Source organism: Callithrix jacchus, chromosome 2 (genome assembly GCF_049354715.1).
Source record: "Callithrix jacchus isolate 240 chromosome 2, calJac240_pri, whole genome shotgun sequence".
In the NCBI taxonomy this organism is placed as follows: domain Eukaryota; kingdom Metazoa; phylum Chordata; class Mammalia; order Primates; family Cebidae; genus Callithrix; species Callithrix jacchus.
Window position 1 is genome coordinate 135,387,546 of NC_133503.1, and position 22,877 is coordinate 135,410,422.

Here is a 22,877-nt window from a genome sequence, read left to right on the forward strand (position 1 = left end):
AAATACAAAATTATCTGGGTATGGTGGCACATGCCTATAATCCCAGTTACTTGGCAGACTGAGGCAGGAGAATCATTTGGACCTGGGAGGCAGAAGTTCCAGTAAGCCAAGATTACACCATTGGCACTCCAGCCTGGGTGATGAGAGTGAAATTCTGTCTCAAAAAAAAAAAAAAAGGAATTGAAATTATTTTTTCCCATTGGCTTTTAATAATAAAATTAACACTGTTTTCAAGGGAAAACATTTGGAACCCAAATGAAATAAAAACAGTTCTAAAGAATGCAATAGGCCTCTTGAAGGCCTATTTTCATATTAAAATGAAAAAAAAAGCTCATCATTATACCATTAGATTCTTAAGATTAAAAATAAATTCCATAATACAAATAATTTTCTGCAATTCAAAATGACATGCAAAAAAATGCATGTCCCCTGAGGTTTGGCCTAGGGGAAAGTTGTGTCTAGGCTCACTCTGCATTTCAAATATGGAAGGTAACATTTACTTTATAAAACTTGTTAATATTGCAGGCATGTAGTAATCTTTTTTCTGAGAAGGCTATCTGTGGCTCTTAATGTATTTTGTTTAACATCCTACATAAAAGTTTTATGGTAAAAAATAGCATATCTTTTTTTAAAATGAAAATACACCAGCAATCTTCAATGGGACTAGATAAAATTCCCCTTGTTTGAGCCTTGATTTTAAGGTTAGGAATGAAAGCAGTTTGTTGATGGAGATAATAGAGGTAAGATGTACCTTTTTTTTATTCCTTTTTTTTTTTTTCTTTTTTTTTTTTTTTTTGGCTATAACTGAATAAAGTATAGCAAGGATGTACCTTTTAAAATAGATTGAACATAGCAGAAGAGGTAACTGGCAGACTTTTTAATATTTCACATGCGAATAATCTCAGAGTATATATTTATTTTTGACAGTATTCTTCCTTGTTATCTCAAGTAGTTTTGTTTTTTAAAATTTTTATTGTAGTTATCCGGAGCTTTGGAAAATGCAAAAGCTGAGATTCAAAGAATGCAACATGAAAAAGAGCACTTTGAAGATTCCATGAAAAAAGCTTTCATGAGGGGTGTGTGTGCATTAAATCTTGAAGCCATGACTATATTTCAGAACAGAAATGATACAGGTTAGTGTTTCATTGAAGATTCTCTGCCTACTTTCGAAAAAGGATTTGAGGAGATTTTGTTGATTGGTATGGTCTACAGTACTAATAATCTGCAGTAAATATGTTTCATCCAGGTGCTGATATTCTTAGTTCCATGGTGTCATATCCAGCCTTAAATCTGCCATGAAAATCAGCTCAGTCATGTTTACTCAAGGTATCTTAGGGCTCATTAAATAAACTGTCACTCCTAAGTATTTAAGCTAAATGTTAAAGTAATATTTTCATGTATAACATGATTTTAAGGCTCTTTTAACTAAGAATTGTAATGTCTTTTTAAGTATAAAATTTCTAATTTTGTCTTTTCCTAATTTCTTGGACTATTTTGGTAAGTATTTGTTATCTAGTCGTGGTTTCTTATTTTAAAAATTCCTAGTCTTCTAGTTGAAGGGAGGCCTCAAACTCATTGCAGCCAACATAAAATATAGGCCTATCTATAGAAGTAATTTTATTTTTTAAAAAAATTCACATATTGCCTGACATAGGAGTGGTTTGTGTAGTATTTTGTCAGCATGGCATAGAAAAGCCCATAACTAGAATCCTTTGCCACCAATTTACCCCGGGGGCCTATTTTCTTCACTGGGCCTTAGATTTCTTCTCTGAGCAAAGGAGATAACATAAACCTTCCTTACCTGCTTCCTAGGGGCTTCTTGTGGGATGCAGTAAAACATCTGAAAGCACCTTGAAAGACAAAATCCACTTTAACATGTAAGATGATAGAAAGTCATGATATAATTATTAAGTTTTAATTCAAGTCAACCTCTCAAGATTTTGTAAATCATTAACATGATTTCAATCCAATGAATAACTTCTTTTGCTTGTGATGCCCTTATTTTAAAACATTAACAAACATTTATTATTTAAAGTATGCATGTTGTGTGTGGATAGTGGTAAGTTTAGGCAAATTGCTTTCTATATGAAGTGGTTGTGCTGTGTGGTCCATATTTAATTTAGCTGAGAATCATGGAATCTCAAGGCTGAATAGTTTATCTTGCTAATGCTTAGATGAGTACTTGATTTCTTCAGTAAATGGTAATTTATTTGAGTATCAATGTTGAAAACCAACTCACCACCTTCAATGATAGAATAGTTTGTTTCAGTTCTAAGTATTATCAAGTTGTATGTTGCAAACTGAGAAATTTAATTGTTTACTTGGAAGAAATAGTGGGTTTCACAAGTAAAGTGACAAATTCTTATTAGAACTTCTTACATTAAATTACAAGAAACCTGTTTCTTATAACCTGCTTAAGAAGATTTTGAATTGACTTAGTAGAGTGTTTCCCACCTTAATAAATTTACCATCTTAAAATTGAAATTGAAATACAGCTGTGTCTCTTAAGGCCAATATCCATAACAGGATTTGAAGAAATGTCTTCTGCTAATTACACAACATGATTTGTTTTGCTCCTGTTACTTTTAAAATGATGAGAAAGATGACAAGAATAGTAAAGCGTGCATTAGCAATAATGTTGGTAGAGCTACCAAAAGCAAAAGTTCAGTATAATTCAGCGGATCTCCTTTGTGATATTTAGGTTTTATGACATTTTAATGACACCTATTTTTTTAAATTCTCATAAGAAAAAAATTACTTCTGGCCCACTTCTATTAAAACAATTGTTTCTTATAATGCAGTTTTTAATAATGCAAAGTTCCTAATGCATCTGTCTTGTTAAAGCAAACTGAATATTTTGTTTTTGATTTGTCCCTATTCATTGATGTCTATAATTTGTAGTGCCTCTCATGTTGCGCAGTATCTTAAATTTTATCATAAATTAGAGGTTTTTAATGAAGAAGTTAGAACATGACAATAAAAATGTCCTTAAAATGATGTCTGCCAATTTTAAAAGCAATTTTAGGCACAGTAAAAAAATACTTGACAACTGAAAAATTTATCCCAGCTAAAATGAGATTAATTATTAAACTTCAGTTATCTGATAAACAGGAACTGCATAAATCAGCCCATAATAGCAAGAGTTGGTCACCTGCTTCTCTTCCAAAATATCCCACGGCCAGACCTGACCTTTGTGCTGTTTCTACATCTCTTAATGTTTGCTACCATCTAAAGATAGACACTCAGAATCTCTATCAAAACATGTTAAAACTCAATGTGTGTTTTGTTTTCAAGTTGAAAGTATTTTATATTGAATTAGTCCCTTTTATCAGAGGAATTTAGTTCAGAGGATCTAGGTAGGCACTGTAATCATTGTTACACTTCTTAAGGTAACTATTACTCTACAAATTTTCTATACAGATAGTCTAAGGTAAAGACTTATGCAGAAGTCCAAATTTCTGGATGGAAAGAAAACTGCATAGAAAACCATTTAAACATAGGACTTACATCATGCCCTCTGTTCAGATGTTCTGAAACAGCTCATTGACTGAATTTCTAAACCCTCACCATACTGTTTGGTACCACATAGATACAATCTTAAGCAGAATCTAACCAAATTATAATTCTAAAGAGAAAACATCTAAAATTAGAAGAAACCCTTTATACTTGCCTCTGGAATTTGACATCATTGGCTCCTTAGATCAAGATTAAGATTCAGTTTTGAAGGAAGGTTACTGATTGGGGTGTCACTACAAATCAGTTAGTGCACAAATATGCTCTTTATTTATGATTTATATAATTTATCTGCAAGAACCCATTTCTTTTACAATGTAAAAAGTAAAGATTTTAGTTTTATTGATTTGTTTTTGTTTTCTGACAACTCAAGAACAAAAACAAATTTTTAGGATAGGCACAATTCATGAACATGAGGGAGTATAGTGATACCAGAAAGTGGTTCTAAAGGTCTATTGCAGGCCCTTTTGGCCATTTATCAGGATATTTGTATGAACTAGTACAAAAGGACCTAGATCTCTAGGCTCACTGTGACCATATTTTTGTGACAGTTGTGATAGCAGTACACACTCTACGTAGCTAGAGTCCCAGCTGAGTACATAATTTATTTTCACCTTTTATATAAAAGAATGAAATAGTAAGTACAGTTTATGTACTAACATGTGGAAGGAAGTAGTCTGAAGTTTTTAGTGGTTAATGCTGACATTAACCAGTTAATACTGACAAACTGTATTAACTAAACATTCTATCTGATGTAAAGAAATATCTAAATTTTTGTTAGAACCAAACTTTAGCCAGTATGTATTTTCATTGTTTGGAGGATAATAGTAGTCCTAACCTGGAATAATTTGAATGGAATTAATTTGTGATTTATAGGGATAGACTCCACAAATAATAAAAATGAAGAATATGGTCCTGGTGTTCAAGGAAAAGAACATTCTGCTCATTTGGATCCTTCAGCTCCTCAAATCCCATTACCAGTTACATCACCACTGCTGCCATCTCCACAAGCTGTAGTGGGAGGAGCCAGCGCAAATGCCCTTCACTCTGCTGCTTCCATGACTGCAACCAGGGCTGCTTCCGCATCTTCTGTTCACGTTCCTGTTTCTGTTCTTGGTGCAGGATCTCCAGCTACTGCTGCATCAGAAGAAATGGTTAGTACAGTTTATACAGGTCCCACCTATGAAAAGAGCTCAAAAGCTTGTTTGTAAATTGAATATTTTTAACTCATAAAATAGTTTCCTATGGAGGGAAAAAAAAATCTGTGTTGTGTTTAGGCAAAGTCACAGAAAATATTTAATATATAAAGTGACTAGAACATTAAATTGTAATGAAAATACCTGAAAGTGCTATCATAGTAGTGATAATTAAGACAAAGAACATTTTTATATTTTTCAAAAATTATGTAGGAAAAGTAGATTTAATTTGAGAAAAAACTGATGACAGACTTTAAGTTTGAAGAACACTAGTGGGTGTTTTCAAAGGCATGGGAGGTTAATGTATATTTAATTTTATATTTTCCATTCAGCTAACCTTTTTCCTGTATGCAAATGTGTCACTAACACTGCTCTTTAGTAACTACATCTTGATTGAGTTTTAATTTCTAATTCGTAATTGGAATGGAGTTAGAAATAGTTTTTCCTAGAATCTATGAGCTTCTATTAGAGAAGTGCCGAGAGGATAGTGTTGAATGGGGATGGAAGATTTGTGTAAGAATTGCCTGAAATGAAATTGATCAAGCTATTAATATGGTAAGAGCCTGGATATGGTGGCTCACACCTGTAATCCTAGTACTTTGGGAGGCTGAGATGAAAGATTTGCCTGAGGCCAGAAGTTTGAGACCAGGCTGGGCAACATAGTGAGACCCTATCTTTACAAAAAAGTAGAAAATTAGGTGTGATGCCGTGAATTTGTATTCCCAGCTACTCAGGAGGCTGAGGCAGGAGGATCACTTGAGCCCAAGAGTTCAAGGTTATCTACGAGTTATGATTGTACCACTACACTCCAGCCTAGGCAACAAACGAGACCCTGTCTCTAAAATTTTTTTTTTTAACTAGAGTTTCAAATGAAACACACTGTGGCTCTAACTCCTTAGCTTCCTGTTGTTAAACTTGTGTTATAGAAACCATATTTCTCACATAAGTGTGGCGTATGGATGCAAGCCAAGCTTATCAGACTCACCTGTGCAGAGGTTTTTCCCCCTCCCCTGCCCAAAAAAAAAACCACTATGAACTTCTTCCCTGCTGTGGTGTGGGTCTGGCATAAAGGCATGTATAGTTTTATAAAGTTCCTGAGATGATTCCAATTTGCTTGTCTTCTTGTTCTCCCCAACTCCTAACCACTTACATGAGAGGAAAGAAGAGGTAGAATAAGTTTTAGGTCTTAAAGTTCCCTTGGCAGGCCATCAGAAGGTGCCATTGCTCTGGACAGCTGTCTGTAGCTAAAGGAGGTATTGAGACAGACAAGTGGTCATCTTTAGCATCCTAGAAGATTTGAATTTTTACCTTTCAAGAGCTCTAACTTTGGGGAGAAGTACTTTGAAATCAGTTATTCAATAATTACTGAAGGAAAATACATTGAAATCAATTATTCATCAATTACTGATACAAAGAGGTTGAAAAATAGCACATGGCTAAGAGAAATTGGTTCGGGGGGAGTTTTTACTTAGAAATAAGACACTGGCCAGGCGTGGTGGCTTACACCTGTAATCCTAGCACTTTGGGAAGCCAAGGCAGGTGAATCACAAGCTGGGCATGTTGGCACATGCCTGTAGTCCCAGCTAGGGAGGCTGAGGCAGGAGAATCAAGACCAACCTGGCCAACATGGTAAAACCTTGTCTATACAAAAATACAAAAAAATTAGCCTGGCATGGTACCATGCACCTATAGTCCCAGCTACTTGGGAGGCTGAGGCAGAAGAATTGCTTGAACCCAGAAGAAAGGTTACAGTGAGCCAAGATCATGCCACTGCACTCCAGCCTGGGTGAGAGAGCAAGACTCCCATCCCCCAACCCAAAAAAGACACTAAATTTCAACTGTGACATATTTTCAGCTGTGTTTATTTTCCATAATTATACATTTTGAAGTGTGATCCTGTACAGATGACCTCATTTAAACACTCACTCATTGCGTTTATGTTCTGGTTTCTCATTCATCTTGCATATATAGATAACACATGCAGAGCTAGATTTTTCAAAATTCTCTTCCTAAAATGTGATTACATGGGTATATCTGCATTTATATGTAAACCTGAATATGTATGGAAAGAACTGAATGAATGAGTTTGCTTAGCACCCTTTTTAATTGCTAATTTTTTGAATAATCTGGTCATTGGAGATAATGTCGAAGTCTTTGAAGCCTTAAAACCATAATATTTTGTAGACAGCCCTTCTACATCTGTCCCACCCCACTATCCACCTCTTCAAAAGCAGATACACACTCTATTTCGTTCACATAAGTAAGTGGCCTTTAGGGGAAGAAAAGAGAATCACAGTTAAATCTATCTCTAAGTATAATCTTAGTTTTCTTCCTTCCTTTATATAATTAAAATACTCAGATTGGTCGCAAATATGTCTTTTTGTTTTTAAAAGAACCTTGATAACAAAAGTAGGAACAAATCCAGTAGTTGGCTAACTTACTGTGAAACCGTCATTGATGGGAATAGGAAAAGAAGAGAGAGATTTGCATTCCTGGCGTGGTTATCTTTCTTATTGTTTTAATTAGAGAGGCTTCCTATGAACAGTCAAGGTTTTTTTTTTTTTTCAGGTTTTCTTGGTATTTCCAGTAGCTAACATGTGCAGAAAGTACAGAGAATTAGCAATCAAATAACTGGAGAAAGGAAGATGACCATGCTAATAAAATAATATCTTCATATTTAAAATGGTTTTCTTTAATGCAGGCATCCTCAGTATGTTAAAGACAGTATCAGGATTTCACAGTGGAAACCATTTTTCAAAAAAGGCTAGACAGTTAATACAAGCAAGCATATTGCAGTTCATAAAGTTGAACAGTAGATGGCATTTTATTCTTTTTCTAACTCCAATTGGAATAATTGAGGGGAAATATTTTTTGTTGAATTTTAAAGCTTAAATATTTAAATATTTATATTTTGTTGAATTTGGTAAAGCCCTTTAGTGAAGTTTATCTTCTAACTTTCCTCCTCATTCGAATAGAAAGTGAAAGGGTATCATTAAGGAGTTGATCCTGCTTTCTCCATTTTATAAATGAGGAAATTGAGGCTTAGAGAGTATGCAACTTGCCTACGCACACAATTAGTAACTGAGTTGGAATTCAGACTCTGACAATCTGATTTAGACCTCTTACTTTTAACCAATAATCTGTACTGTCTCTTGTCAAATATTAAGATATACTTTTTAATGTCTTAATACTCTTTTTAATGTCATTTCCTTTTTTTCTTATTCCTTTCAATTTTGTTGCTTATGTTGATATGGCTAAAAATGCTAGAATTTTTATTTTTATAGTATTTTTTAAAGTCAGCTAAGCTGATAAATTTTTTTTTTTTTTTTTTTTTTTTTTTTTTTTAATTTTTTATTGGATTATAGGTTTTGGGGTACATGAGCAGAGCATGCAAGACAGTTGCGTAGGTACACACATGGCAGTGTGCTTTGCTTTTCTTCTCCCCTTCACCCACATTTGGCATTTCTCCCCAGGCTATCCCTCCCCACCTCCCCCTCCCACTGGCCCTCCCCTTTTCCCCCCAATAGACCCCAGTGTTTAGTACTCCCCTTTCTGTGTCTATGTGTTCTCATTTTTCATCACCCACCTATGAGTGAGAATATGCGGTGTTTCATTTTCTGTTCTTGTGTCAGTTTGCTGAGGATGATGTTTTCCAGATTCATCCATGTCCCTACAAACGACACGAACTCATCATTTCTGATTGCTGCATAATATTCCATGGTGTATATGTGCCACATTTTTGCAATCCAGTCTATTATCAATGGGCATTTGGGTTGATTCCAGGTCTTTGCTATTGTAAACAGTGCTGCAATGAACATTTGTGTACATGTGTCCTTATAGTAGAACGATTTATAGTCTTTTGGATATATACCCAGTAATGGGATTGCTGGGTCAAATGGAATTTCTATTTCTAAGGCCTTGAGGAATCGCCACACTGTCTTCCACAATGGTTGAACTAATTTACACTCCCACCAACAGTGTAAAAGTGTTCCTTTTTCTCCACATCCTCTCCAGCATCTGTTGTCTCCAGATTTTTTAATGATCGCCATTCTAACTGGCGTGAGATGGTATCTCAATGTGGTTTTGATTTGCATCTCTCTGATGACCAGTGACGATGAGCATTTTTTCATATGATTCTTGGCCTCATATATGTCTTCTTTCGTAAAGTATCTGTTCATATCCTTTGCCCACTTTTGAATGGGCTTGTTTGTTTTTTTCCTGTAAATCTGCTTGAGTTGTTTGTAAATTCTGGATATCAGCCCTTTGTCAGATGGGTAGACTGCGAAAATTTTTTCCCATTCTGTTGGTTGCCGATCCACTCTAGTGACTGTTTCTTTTGCCGTGCAGAAGCTGTGGAGTTTGATTAGGTCCCATTTGTCTATTTTGGCTTTTGTTGCCAATGCTCTTGGTGTTTTGTTCATGAAGTCCTTGCCTACTCCTATGTCCTGGATAGTTTTGCCTAGATTTCCTTCTAGGGTTTTTATGGTGCCAGGTCTTATGTTTAAGTCTTTAATCCATCTGGAGTTAATTTTAGTGTAAGGTGTCAGGAAGGGGTCCAGTTTCTGCTTTCTGCACATGGCTAGCCAGTTTTCCCAACACCATTTGTTAAACATGGAATCCTTTCCCCATTGCTTGTTTTTGTCAGGTTTATCAAAGATTGTATAGTTGTATGTATGTTGTGTTGCCTCCGGTGCCTCTGTTTTGTTCCATTGGTCTATATCTCTGTTTTGGTACCAGTACCATGCTGTTTTGATTACTGTAGCCTTGTAGTATAGTTTGAAATCCGGTAGTGTGATGCCCCCCGCTGTGTTCTTTTTGCTTAGAATTGACTTGGCTATGCGGGCTCTCTTTTGGTTCCATATGAAGTTCATGGTGGTTTTTTCCAGTTCTGTGAAGAAAGTCAATGGTAGCTTGATGGGGATAGCGTTGATTCTGTAAATTACTTTGGGCAGTATAGCCATTTTCACGATATTAATTCTTCCTAACCATGAACATGGAATGTTTCTCCATCTGTTTGTGTCCTCTCTGATTTCGTTGAGCAGTGGTTTGTAGTTCTCCTTGAAGAGGTCCCTTACGTTCCTTGTGAGTTGTATTCCAAGGTATTTTATTCTTTTTGTAGCAATTGCGAATGGCAGTTCGCTCTTGATTTGGCTTTCTTTAAGTCTGTTGTTGGTGTAGACGAATGCTTGTGATTTTTGCACATTGATTTTATATCCTGAGACTTTGCTGAAGTTGTTTATCAGTTTCAGGAGTTTTTGGGCTGAGGCGATGGGGTCTTCTAGGTATACTATCATGTCGTCTGCAAATAGAGACAATTTGGCTTCCACCTTTCCTATTTGAATACCCTTTATTTCTTTTTCTTGCCTGATTGCTCTGGCTAGAACTTCCAGTACTATATTGAATAGGAGTGGTGAGAGAGGGCATCCTTGTCTAGTACCAGATTTCAAAGGGAATGCTTTCAGTTTTTGCCCATTCAGTATGATATTGGCTGTTGGTTTGTCATAAATAGCTTTTATTACTTTGAGATACGTTCCATCGATACCGAGTTTATTGAGGGTTTTTAGCATAAAGGGCTGTTGAATTTTGTCAAATGCCTTCTCTGCGTCAATTGAGATAATCATGTGGTTTTTGTTTTTGGTTCTGTTTATGTGGTGAATTACGTTGATAGACTTGCGTATGTTGAACCAGCCTTGCATCCCTGGGATGAATCCTACTTGATCATGATGAATAAGTTTTTTGATTTGCTGTTGCAATCGGCTTGCCAATATTTTATTGAAGATTTTTGCATCTATGTTCATCATGGATATTGGCCTGAAGTTTTCTTTTCTCGTTGGGTCTCTGCCGGGTTTTGGTATCAGGATGATGTTGGTCTCATAAAATGATTTGGGAAGGATTCCCTCTTTTTGGATTGTTTGAAATAGTTTTAGAAGGAATGGTACCAGCTCCTCCTTGTGTGTCTGGTAGAATTCGGCTGTGAACCCATCTGGACCTGGGCTTTTTTTGTGAGGTAGGCTCTTAATTGCTGCCTCAACTTCAGACCTTGTTATTGGTCTATTCATAGTTTCAGCTTCCTCCTGGTTTAGGCTTGGGAGGACACAGGAGTCCAGGAATTTATCCATTTCTTCCAGGTTTACTAGTTTATGTGCATAGAGTTGTTTGTAATATTCTCTGATGATGGTTTGAATTTCTGTGGAATCTGTGGTGATTTCCCCTTTATCATTTTTTATTGCATCTATTTGGTTGTTCTCTCTTTTCTTTTTAATCAATCTGGCTAGTGGTCTGTCTATTTTGTTGATCTTTTCAAAAAACCAGCTCTTGGATTTATTGATTTTTTGAAGGGTTTTTCGTGTCTCAATCTCCTTCAGCTCAGCTCTGATCTTAGTAATTTCTTGTCTTCTGCTGGGTTTTGAGTTTTTTTGATCTTGCTCCTCTAGCTCTTTCAATTTTGACGATAGGGTGTCAATTTTGGATCTCTCCATTCTCCTCATATGGGCACTTATTGCTATATACTTTCCTCTAGAGACTGCTTTAAATGTGTCCCAGAGGTTCTGGCACGTTGTGTCTTCATTCTCATTGGTTTCGAAGAACTTCTTTATTTCTGCCTTCATTTCGTTGTTTACCCAGTCAACATTCAAGAGCCAGTTGTTCAGTTTCCATGAAACTGTGCGGTTCTGGGTCTGTTTCTGAATTCTGAGTTCTAACTTGATTGCACTATGGTCTGAGACGCTGTTTGTTATGATTTCAGTTGTTTTGCATTTGTTGAGCAGTGCTTTACTTCCAATTATGTGGTCAATTTTAGAGTAGGTGTGATGTGGTGCTGAGAAGAATGTGTATTCTGTGGATTTGGGGTGGAGAGTTCTGTAAATGTCCACCAGGTTTGCTTGCTCCAGGTCTGAGTTCAAGCCCTGGGTATCCTTGTTGATTTTCTGTCTGGTTGATCTGTCTAGTATTGACAGTGGAGTGTTAAAGTCTCCCACTATTATTGTGTGGGAGTCTAAGTCCTTCTGTAAGTCATTAAGAACTTGCCTTATGTATCTGGGTGCTCCTGTGTTGGGTCCATATATGTTTAGGATCGTTAGCTCTTCTTGTTGTATCGATCCTTTTACCATTATGTAATGGCCTTCTTTGTCTCTTTTGATCTTTGTTGCTTTAAAGTCTATTTTATCAGAGATGAGAATTGCAACTCCTGCTTTCTTTTGCTTTCCATTAGCTTGGTAAATCTTCCTCCATCCCTTTATTTTGAGCCTTTGTGTATCCTTGCATGTGAGATGGGTTTCCTGGATACAGCACACTGATGGGTTTTGGATTTTTATCCAATTTGCCAGTCTGTGTCTTTTGATTGGTGCATTTAGTCCATTTACATTTAGGGTTAATATTGTTATGTGTGAAATTGATACTGCCATTTTGATTCTAAGTGGCTGTTTTGCCTGTTAGTTGTTGTAGATTCTTCATTATGTTGAAGCTCTTTATCATTCAGTGTGATTTTGGAATGGCTGGTACTGATTGATCCTTTCTATGTGTAGTGCCTCTTTTAGGAGCTCTTGTAAAGCAGGCCTGGTGGTGACAAAATCTCTGAGTACTTGCTTGTTCGCAAAGGATTTTATTCTTCCTTCACTTCTGAAGCTCAGTTTGGCTGGATATGAAATTCTGGGTTGAAAGTTCTTTTCTTTAAGAATGTTGAATATTGGCCCCCACTCTCTTCTGGCTTGTAGTGTTTCTGCCGAGAGATCTGCTGTGAGTCTGATGGGTTTCCCTTTGTGGGTGACCCGACCTTTCTCTCTGGCTGCCCTTAGTATTCTCTCCTTTATTTCAACCCTGTTGAATCTGACGATTATGTGCCTTGGGGTTGCTCTTCTTGCGGAATATCTTTGTGGTGTTCTCTGTATTTCCTGCAATTGAGTGTTGGCTTGTCTTGCTAGGTGGGGGAAATTTTCCTGGATGATGTCCTGAAGAGTATTTTCCAGCTGGGATTCATTCTCTTCGTCCCCTTCTGGTACACCTATCAAACGTAGGTTAGGTCTTTTCACATAGTCCCACATTTCTTGGAGACTTTGTTCATTCCTTTTTGCGCTTTTTTCTCTGATCTTGGTTTCTCGTTTTATTTCATTGAGTTGGTCTTCGACTTCAGATATTCTTTCTTCTGCTTGGTCAATTCGGCTATTGAAACTTGCGTTTGCTTCGCGAAGTTCTCGTATTGTGTTTTTCAGCTCCTTTAATTCATTCATATTCCTCTCTAAGGTATCCATTCTTGTTATCATTTCCTCGAATCTTTTTTCAAATCTTTTTTCAAGGTTCTTAGTTTCTTTGCATTGATTTAATACATGATCTTTTAGCTCACAAAAGTTTCTCATTATCCATCTTCTGAAGTCTAATTCCGTCATTTCGTCACAGTCATTCTCCGTCCAGCTTTGTTCCCTTGCTGGTGAGGAGTCTTGGTCCTTTCTAGGAGGCGATGTGTTCTGGTTTCGGGTGTTTTCCTCCTTTTTGCGGTGGTTTCTTCCCATCTTTGTGGATTTGTCCGCTGGTCGTCTGCGTAGTTGCTGACTTTTCGTTTGGGTCTCTGAGTGGACACCCAGAATGTTGATGATGAAGTATTTCTGTTGCTTGGTTTTCCTTCTACCAGTCTAGCCCCTTCGCTGTACGACTGTTGAGGTCCGCTCCAGACCCTGCTTGTCTGGGGTGCACCTCTAGTAGCCGTGGCACAGCGAGGGATGCTACCAGTTTCTTTTTCTGCTCTCTTTGTCCCAGGATGATGCCTGCCTAATGACAGTCTTTTGGATATAGAGGGGTCAGGGAGCTGCTTGAGGAGACAGTTTGTACTTTATAGGGGTTTAATTGCTGAGCTGTGCACTCTGTTGTTCATTCAGGGCTGTTAGGCTGCTATGTTTGATTCTGCTGCAACACAGCTCATTAAACAACCCTTTTTTTTTTCTCAAATGCTCTGTGTTGAGGGGTTTGGGCTTTATTTTTGGATGTCCGATCAGGTGTCCTGCCCAGCTCAAAGGCAGACTAGCCACTGTTTGGCTGCCGAGGCTCCGCCCTGCTGTTGTGTGATTCACGCTGTTCCTGCAGGCTCTGCTGTGGTCTCCGCCACGCCCTGCGGCGGAGTCTCTTCGTTGTAGCGTGTTGCCTCAGCAACGGCAGGCTGCGTCAGCAGTGGGCGTGTATCTCAGTAGGGACGGGTTGCCTCGGCAACGGCTGGCTGCGTCAGCAGTGGGCGTGTATCTCAGTTGGGGCGGGTTGCCTCGGCAACAGCTGGCTGCCTCAGCAGTGGGCGTGTATATCAGTTGGGGCAGGTTGCCTCCATGGTGGTGGACGCCCCTCCCCCACAGAGCGTCTCGGACAGTTGCCCGGGATAGTTTGAAATCGCGGTTTTGTTCGTCCCACTGGGTATCCCAAACGATCTGTCCCTGCAATCCCCTGGGCTGGGCTACCGTGCAAGTCTCGTTCAGTCTCAAGTCCAGCCCTCTCAAGTCTCAGGTTGCCGGTTCAACAAGGCACCCGGACAAGCGCGCCCTGTGGGGATTGCTGGGTAGGGCCGGCCGCCGCCGCCCCGGCTGCCGGCTTCGCCAGGCAGACCTACTGCCTGGCGTCCCGTGTCTTTTTATACTTGGGAGTTTCCCCGTTCTGTGGGCAACAAATATCAGTCTGGAAATGCAGCACTGACTCACCGTTTGCGAATTCAACACGGGCTCCAATCCTGGGTTGTTCTCACAGCGCCATCTTGAGTCCCCCCTCTAAGCTGATAAATTTAATGAATCTAATATTATTGGTATCAGTAAGTGGTCATTTAATGTAAAATACATGTTAAAGCAGAGAATGATACATACCTAATACATTATTTTATCCTAAATCATAAATATCCGTTTGCTAGTTTTTAATGTGGAGCCAAACTGGATGTGGGTTCAAAGATCGTAATTGTCGTCTTTTTATATATAAACCACACCCAATATATATTCTATGATTTCTTGTTTCAGTTTCTATAAAGCATGAACCTAATAAAACTTTCCAAACAATCTGATTGTTTGGAAACCTTCTAGGTTTTTCTTTCCTCCCCCTAATTTAGTAGCAGCTTTTTTCTAACTTATCTTTATGAATTCTTTCTAAAATGTCCTTATGCATTTTCAAAACAACTTTCGCAATTTATACAATTTTTAATGCATTACATAAGTATTATTAGCAAGTACAAATAACAAACCATTTGACAACTTCTAATTCAAATGAGTGTATTGAGGTTTCTTTTAAAGGGCATTTTATGGCCGGGTGCGGTAGCTCACGCCTGTAATCTCAGCACTTGGGAGGCCGACACAGGTGAATCACGAGGTCAAGAGATCCTGGCCAACATGGGGCAACCAGATTAGGTGGGCATGGTGGCACATGCCTGTAGTCCCAGCTAGGGACGCTGAGGCAGGAGAATTGCTTGAACCCAGGAGGCAGAGGTTTCAGTGAGCTGACATCACGCCACTATACTCCATCCCAGTGACAGAGCGAGACTCCATCTCAAAATAAATAAATAAAGTCATTTGATTGACAGGAGTGTATATTTTCAAATTATTGAAGGTATTCTAAAGCAGTTCTGAGCTGGGTTGAATGAAGCTAATCATCTATGAGTTATTTTTCCCGCTACTCTAACTTTCTTCAATCCAGACTTCTCTAGTTTTTCATTCATACCTGAAGCTTCACGTGAGAATCTCGGCTACTGAGGAGATGCTCTTTAGGCTTGATTGTGCAGGAGGAAAGTTATAAACTCAATTGTACTTCATTTTCCACATTTTGGCAAAGAATATTCCTACCAGCAATTAGTTTTCTATTTTAAAATAGCATTTAAGCATCTTTAGGAGTATATAAAATCTTTTTTGTCCCTTATTTTAATAAGTAATGGGTTAAAGTTTCCCTAAGGCCAGAAGCATAAATTTAGTCCACAAAAACACATTTGTAAACATTTTTAAATCTGAGATTTAGTTTCTCAAATTTGGCTTAAAAAGCCAAATCATTTTTAAAAGGACTATAGTGAGAAACGGTCCTCTAAATCCCTCTCCCTGTTAGCTGTTTTTCATTTTTTCCTAAATAATATGTTTATATCATTGTTTCTACATTTATTAATTTCAGACATTATCTGTTAACTTATTACAGATAAAAGGATTTGGCCTCCTGATACCACCTTATTCCTTGTCTTTCTCTTCACTTTCCTCATCCTCCCTGTATGTAAATATTTAGATATAGATATTCCAATTTCAGATTAAATCATTTATGATGACTAATATAGCTAAGCCATGAATGTTTGCTATGACCACATTTCCTTTCTAGTATAATGGTTTGTTCTTAGAATTAATTGCTTCATTTTTATCTTTGGTTTTTTTATCCAACTATAGTGAATTATTTCCAAACTCTCCCAAGAGATTACAAAATTCCACTGAATGCTGTTTTCCATAGGGTCTTCCAAAAATATCAATACTCTGTCATTTTAATTTTCCCAGAGACATCTCTCCTGAAGCCCACTCTTCCCATTTCTGTATACAGCTATGACTGTGTGTAGCTAGATGCAGCAATATGGAGAATGAGAGATGAACTGTAACATATTGGGAAAAGATCAGTACTTAATAAATGCCTTTGGAAAAAACTGTTTAGAGAAAAAATGAATTTAGATTAATACTTCACACTGAAATTTCAGGTGTTTTAATAAATTAAGCCAAAATAAGTCAATATTATAAGAATATAACTGCCTCAGTTGTCCAAAGCTGGTTGTTTTGGTTTCATCGTGGAAGCAAGAGGAAATGAACAACAGGTTTAACCGTAACTCAAAAAAAGTGAATGTGTATTGAAAAATAAAACAAATCAAATAGGGAAAATGTTTACACTCTTAGATGAGTATCTATAATTATTAAATGAGCTTACCATTCATCAGGAACTATCAAAATTTTAAATATTAATACCCTTTCAATTCTTGGCAAATAAAGAGGATAGATAGTTGACAAAATGGAATACAAATATGAAACATTAATAAAGAACCACAAATTGAATAGTAGACTTTACCTCAGACTTCAGTGAGCAGCTGTGTAATTGATTGACAGTGGAAAAATAGTCCACTTATGCATTATTCCTGCTGTAAATATTTTTCTGGAGTATCATTCAGCAGTAAGCAACAAAAGCTGTAAGAGTTGGTAATACCTTTTTATATGATCGGCCCATCTTTTTCAATATATTATACAGAAATAACTCTCAGAAAAGGATTTTTCTTTTGCAAAATGTGCTAAATGTAATAGAAAAAGACAATGTAGTTTGTTGGTATAAAAACCATCTCATTAAGAACTATACTGGTCTGTGTATTACCTCATGAAAAGAAGTATATTAATGAGAAAAGGCAGAACACAAAAGCATGTGTGTAATGATAATATTAATTATCATTAATTAATAAGGATCAAAAAGTCCATAAAACAGATTTATGGTTCCCAGGGGTTAAGGATGGTTGGGGAAGGAATGGAGAGATGGGTATGACTATCAAGGCTGGCCCAAGGGAGATCTTCATGGTGATGAGTATTCTGTATCTTGATTGAGTGACAGTTAACAGGAACTTAGGTGGTGAAATGACAGAAATCTATACACAGGCATTATCTCATGGTGAGCTTCGTGGTTTTGACTTTGTTATATTCTAATTATGTCAGATGTAACCATGGCAGGAAACTGGGTGAAGAGCACACAGGGCTTTTCAGTATGATCTGTGCACCTTCCTATAAATCTATCATTATTTCAAAAGAAAAAGGTAGTTTTTTAAGTTACTAAAATCTTATAAAACTGTTGGCATACTAAGGTTAAAGGGATATTTTGAGGTGTTCAGTTTTAGGTTTTGCTTTTTGTCTTGTGATTTTGTTTATTTTTTTCATGTTAAAGTTGGTTGAACATATAGTTATTTTAAGCGCTTGCGTATTGTCTTCATAATTTATGGAATCAGAAGTAACAAATTTTGCTGTGGATTTTCTGCCACCTTGTCACTTGTTTTATTTTTTTTCTTCTTAGTATGTACCAAGAGTTGTAACCTCGGCACAACAGAAAGCAGGAAGAACTATTACAGCCCGGATCACAGGAAGATGTGATTTTGCTTCAAAAAATAGAATTAGCAGCAGTTTAGCTATAATGGGAGTTTCTCCTCCCATGAGCTCAGTTGTTGTGGAAAAACATCATCCAGTCACAGTGGTGAGTTCACATTTGATGACCTTTTGTCAAAAAGTCTTTTTCCTGAGAGTTCATAAACTAGTAAAAACTTACATAACATGTTGAGAAGATAAAAATTCATGATGACTGGTACTCATTCTGCCTTTTCCTGTTCATTTTTTTAATACTTGTATTTATGAAACCTGCTATAAATCTACCTTTCCGCCATTGGGAAATTAATTTCAGAAACATTGTTTCTTTCAGTGTAAAAATTATAAAATACTAAAAGGAATCCAGTGTGTTTGTGGTCGAAAGAGTAAAATGTAAATGATTTATTATCAGTTTTAAAAGAGACAAAAATTGTTCACTCACTAGCCGCTCATGTAGCAGATACTTGATTGTAAGTTTTACCTACATTTTATAGTTTTTAATTTTTGTTTCTTTTTTCAAGAAAGTATTCCCCTTTTTCAATACAATTCTCAGTATGTTTTTAGTTAAAATTTAAGTTGCAACAAATGCAGGTGATATAAAGAAGGTGCATTGAATTTGAAGCAAAAATTTTAAAACCTAAGGTAGTGCTTCAACTTTGCTACTTATTGCCTTTGTGATAGATACAAATCAAGTAAATATCTGAGCCTCCACTTTCTCTTCTGTAAAATGGGGTTAATAAGAATAGTTAGCTCCTAGGGTTATTGTTAGGATTCAAGATTAACTGAGATAATGTAAAAATTAAATGAGATGTATTAAGGCATTTTTTAAACTATAAAACCATAAGCAAGTTTACTGAAAGTTACTAGAAAAAGATACATGGGATATCTCTGAATTATTTTCTACACATGCATACGAATCAACAATTATCTCAAAAAGTATCATAAGTGTGATAAGAACATCCCTAAAGAGGAAGAAGGATTTTTTTGGGTGGGGGGAAGGTTTGCTCTTGTCACCCAGGCTGGAGTGCAAGGCTCAATCTTGGGTCACTGATAGATTCAAGCGATTCTCCTGCCTTAGCCTCCCAAGTAGCTGGGATTACAGGAACACACCACCACACCCCGCTAATTTCAAGAACTGATTTTAGAAGAGAGTGCTCTCTATAAATTCTCAGCATTAGACAGCATTCCTGTGTACTTACTAAGTATTAAAAAAAGTATATGGAATGATTTTAAATCCTTTTTTTCCTGAATACTAGATGGTTACTAGATGATTAAATGAAGACAAGCTGGACTGATTTGAACTGAGCTTCAGGTGAAGTAGGACCTTAGTGAAGTGGAAGGCTAAAGATAGAAGCACCTATCCAAGTCTTCTTGGAGATGATGGAGGATTTATTTTAGGATTATCTTAAGATTCATGTTTTATAAATTGGACAGACTCTGAAAGTTCATAGAAGACTTCTATATATTTTTGAATATGGAAGACAAGTTATCAAAAATGAGAAGAAACCCATTTCTGTTTTTTCAGGCATAAAAAATGTATAGAGATCGTGAGAGACTGTCCATTTTTGAGGTAAAGAAGGCGTAAAAAGAGCACAACCTTTTGTTTTGTAATAATGATAGGAATTCATATTTTACAGAAGAAAAATCAAAGAACTAAAAATTTAGAACCCTTGTTTCTGATACTTACCTCCCGTGCTGCACTCCCTTTATTCAGTACGTGCATTTCCTCCCCCTAATTGCATATGAATCAGATAGCCATCAGCTGCTTCCATTCTCACTTTCTAAGAGGTTTCATTCTTTTTTTTAAGCCAAAACTATAGCTTGGGGTTTTTTAAATATGTAGTGAATGTTTTGACCAAATATATATAATTTTACTTCGAGTGTTTTAATAATGACTTTTCTAAGTGGAAGACCCTAGTAGAAATTGATATGTGCTAGTCAGTGACGTGGAGTGAGAACTTACCTTAATAACAAATCCCACTGCTAGCTACTAAGAAGCTTTATCGGGTTTAATGGGGAAAAGTCTTGTACTGATACATATTGTGTATACGTTTGCATGTAATGTGTACTTGTGTACATAGTGTGTACTTATACATATTACATGCATATTATATGTGTGGACTGAGTCATGTATGTCCGGACTTGAATGCTTCAGTGCTCATGTCTAAGGTGTTCCTTTGAGCTCTGAGGTGATGTGCATGAAAATTTTAGTCAGCTCCTGGGTGAACCAGGTTAAATATGAGGGCTCTGGTTCAAAGCAAGGACCATACTGCATCTGAGGGCTTCCCTGTGTCCCTGGGATTGGTCTCCACATACTAACAGTCAAGTGGAGAGAAGGAAGCTGGATGGAATGAGGAGGGTGGACTCAGGACTGACCCCTCTTCCAAACACCACAGAGTTCCTCTCTATATACAGAGCCTCTGTACACATTACAAGATTCTACCTGGTCCTATTGAATGAATGGCTGCCATGGCTTTTTTTATGATCCTTGCAGATATAGCTCTGCTATTACATTGTGGGTGTTCAACACATCAGTCAGACTGGGTATGGGTTCCTTACAGAGAAGGGCCTTGTCTCATTTAACAGCTGCTTCACTCTGCTCATTGCTTCTCTCTACTGGATCTTAACAAATGTGTGTTGGATTAAATTATAGATCATAGATGATGAAATGATACTTAGTATTCATAGTCTTGTGGTATTATTAAAGCAGATTTTTTTCTTTTCAGCAAACCATTCCTCAAGCAACTGCAGCAAAATATCCCCGGACCATTCATCCTGAAAGTAGTACCTCAGCTTCTAGATCACTTGGAGCCAGATCAGCTCACACCCAGTCTCTCACAAGTGTTCAGTCCATAAAAGTGGTTGACTGAATTGAATATGCCCATAGTGGGGTCTTTTAATTCCTCTGGACTTACCAAGGGTTAGAAGTCTTTTGTTTTTAACTTTCTATATTGTTAGAACATCATGGATACATCATGTTCATTTGTTCAAAATTACAAGAGGCTTTTTCAAGCTCTACCATGCTTTGTAACTATATGTAGAAATTATTTTAATGTTATTTTTTATTTAAGCAATTAAGTAAAATTTTTTAAATTAAAAAAGAAACGACTTTATTTTTTAATATGTTTAGCCTGTTGCTGATTATATCATCAAAGTATATAAATTTATTTTCACTATTTATAAAACACTAAATCATTTCCAATTCTGTAATTCAGTCAAAGTATTGAGAGGGAACCTTACTTGAACTATTAGAACTAGTAGAAAATGTGATGTTTTTATTTTTAATTTAAAAAGTTAAAGGCCAAGTATAATAATGATCTTTTTTTTTTTTTTGAGACAGAGTCTTGCTTGTCACCCAGGCTGGAATGCAGTGGTATGACCTCAGCTCACTGCCTCCTTCTCCCATGGTCAAGTGATTCTCCTGCCTCAGCCTCCTGAGTAGCTGGGATTACAAGCACCAGCCACCACGCCTGGCTAATTTTTGTATCTTTTTCAGTAGAGTTGAGAGGTTTCACCATGTTGGCCAGGCTGGTTCCGTACTCTGACCTCAAGTGATCCGCCCGCCCTAGGCTCCCAAAGTGCTGGGATTACAGGCATGAGCCACTATACCCAGCCCCAAGTTTTCTGTGGCTTTTGTATGTTAGTCTTCATTTTTCTAGGACTCTGACAGTTGACAATAGATGGAAATGGCAACACCTATGTTTAATGCCAAAAGGAAAACATTTTTAATGCTAGCACAGAGTTACTGAAGTACCAGAAATTTCCTGTTAGAATGATCCTGTTTCTGGTATTCTTTCTCACCTTATTTGAAACTCTGTAGAACTGAACCGACATTGTTCCCTCCAAAAATCTAAACACTGTTCTGTGATGATATAGCCTTGTGCAACTCAGCAAGCCTAGGCCTGGGGAGAAATTGTTCAATGGCTGGCCAATACAAAGAAACCATCTGGGCAGAACTGATTTAGGTGAACGAGACCTGGCTTCTAATGGTTTTATTGCTGACTGATTGTGTGGGCCACACAATTTAAATGAATCTCTGGATCCTTATCTGTGAAATAAGAGTAAAATCTACCTACTATTTCACAAGTACTTAAGTAATACATAAAAATGAGCAGGTTCTAAAGAGTCTGTCCAGGCCCTCAGTTTCCGTATCTTTAACAGAGTGGATGGACTTAATCATCTGTAGCCTCTTCTAATTCGAATGTAAGTTCTCTGCACTCACTTTTATGATAGGAAATAGGTTTTCTTGCTGCCTCACATGTTCATAGGACATCGGAGAATAAATATGATATAGACAAATATAATCCCATTTTCTAATGGGGCCCACTATGGCCTTTCTGAATTATTATCAGACTGTTTCTTAAAGAGTATTAGATATTTACACAACACTTGTTCTGGGTTCTGGCCCAGCTACCATTCTGCAAACAGCTGTACCCCTCATGAGCTTCAGCAAGCTTTTCATGAACACAAACCACCTGCACCTCATCTCGTGCCCTTTCTGTATGGGTGCTCTTCCCAGGCTTCTCCATTCACTCCCAGTTGAGTTGGGAGAGTACGGGCTCCATTGGGGAGCCCACTCATGAACCCAGAATTAACACCCACATTGTGGTAAACAGACCAATTCTTCCTTCCTTCTCCCCTGTATGAATTGTCCTGAGATGTATGAGTACATCATGTCTCTCAGAATAAATACCCACGATTAAATAATCAGTTATGCTTGTACCAAGTACCAAGTGGTGGTGGCAACTTTGGTAATTCACTATGTCCTCCTCGTTCTCTCTCCTTCCCTGGACAACTCCCCTTTTCCTCCACTCCTGCTTCCCTATATGCACCCTTCTTAAAAGGTTGTTGCACGTAAACGTTGGTCTTAAGCTCCACTTTTTGAGGATTCTAGACTACAGTTAGGTTTCAGTATTCAAGCCAAAACAGTATGGACAAACTAAAGTCAATATTATTAATGTCATGATTAAGAATATTATAAACATCTTTTTAAGCTTTAAGCTCTAGAAATGTATGCTAAAACACCAAGCAATTAATGTTGGCCTAAGTTAATGTAAATTCAACAAACACTTTACACTTTACACAGTTA

General features: G+C 37.2%; 1 protein-coding gene across 4 annotated transcripts in view; it reads left to right on the forward strand.

Annotated features, from left to right (window-relative positions):
- Positions 1 to 20,893, forward strand: part of POC5 (POC5 centriolar protein) — a 51,375-nt gene extending 30,482 nt beyond the window's left edge. For all 4 annotated transcript variants that reach the window (XM_035291375.3, XM_054252171.2, XM_035291376.3 and 1 more), the window contains 4 exons: positions 980 to 1,133; positions 4,390 to 4,667; positions 17,724 to 17,900; positions 20,515 to 20,893. In XM_035291375.3, coding sequence (XP_035147266.1) covers positions 980 to 1,133; positions 4,390 to 4,667; positions 17,724 to 17,900; positions 20,515 to 20,658 — 753 coding nt within the window. In that variant the 3' untranslated portion in view covers positions 20,659 to 20,893. The remainder of the gene's footprint in view (positions 1 to 979; positions 1,134 to 4,389; positions 4,668 to 17,723; positions 17,901 to 20,514) is intronic.
- The last annotated feature ends 1,984 nt before the right edge of the window (positions 20,894 to 22,877 follow it).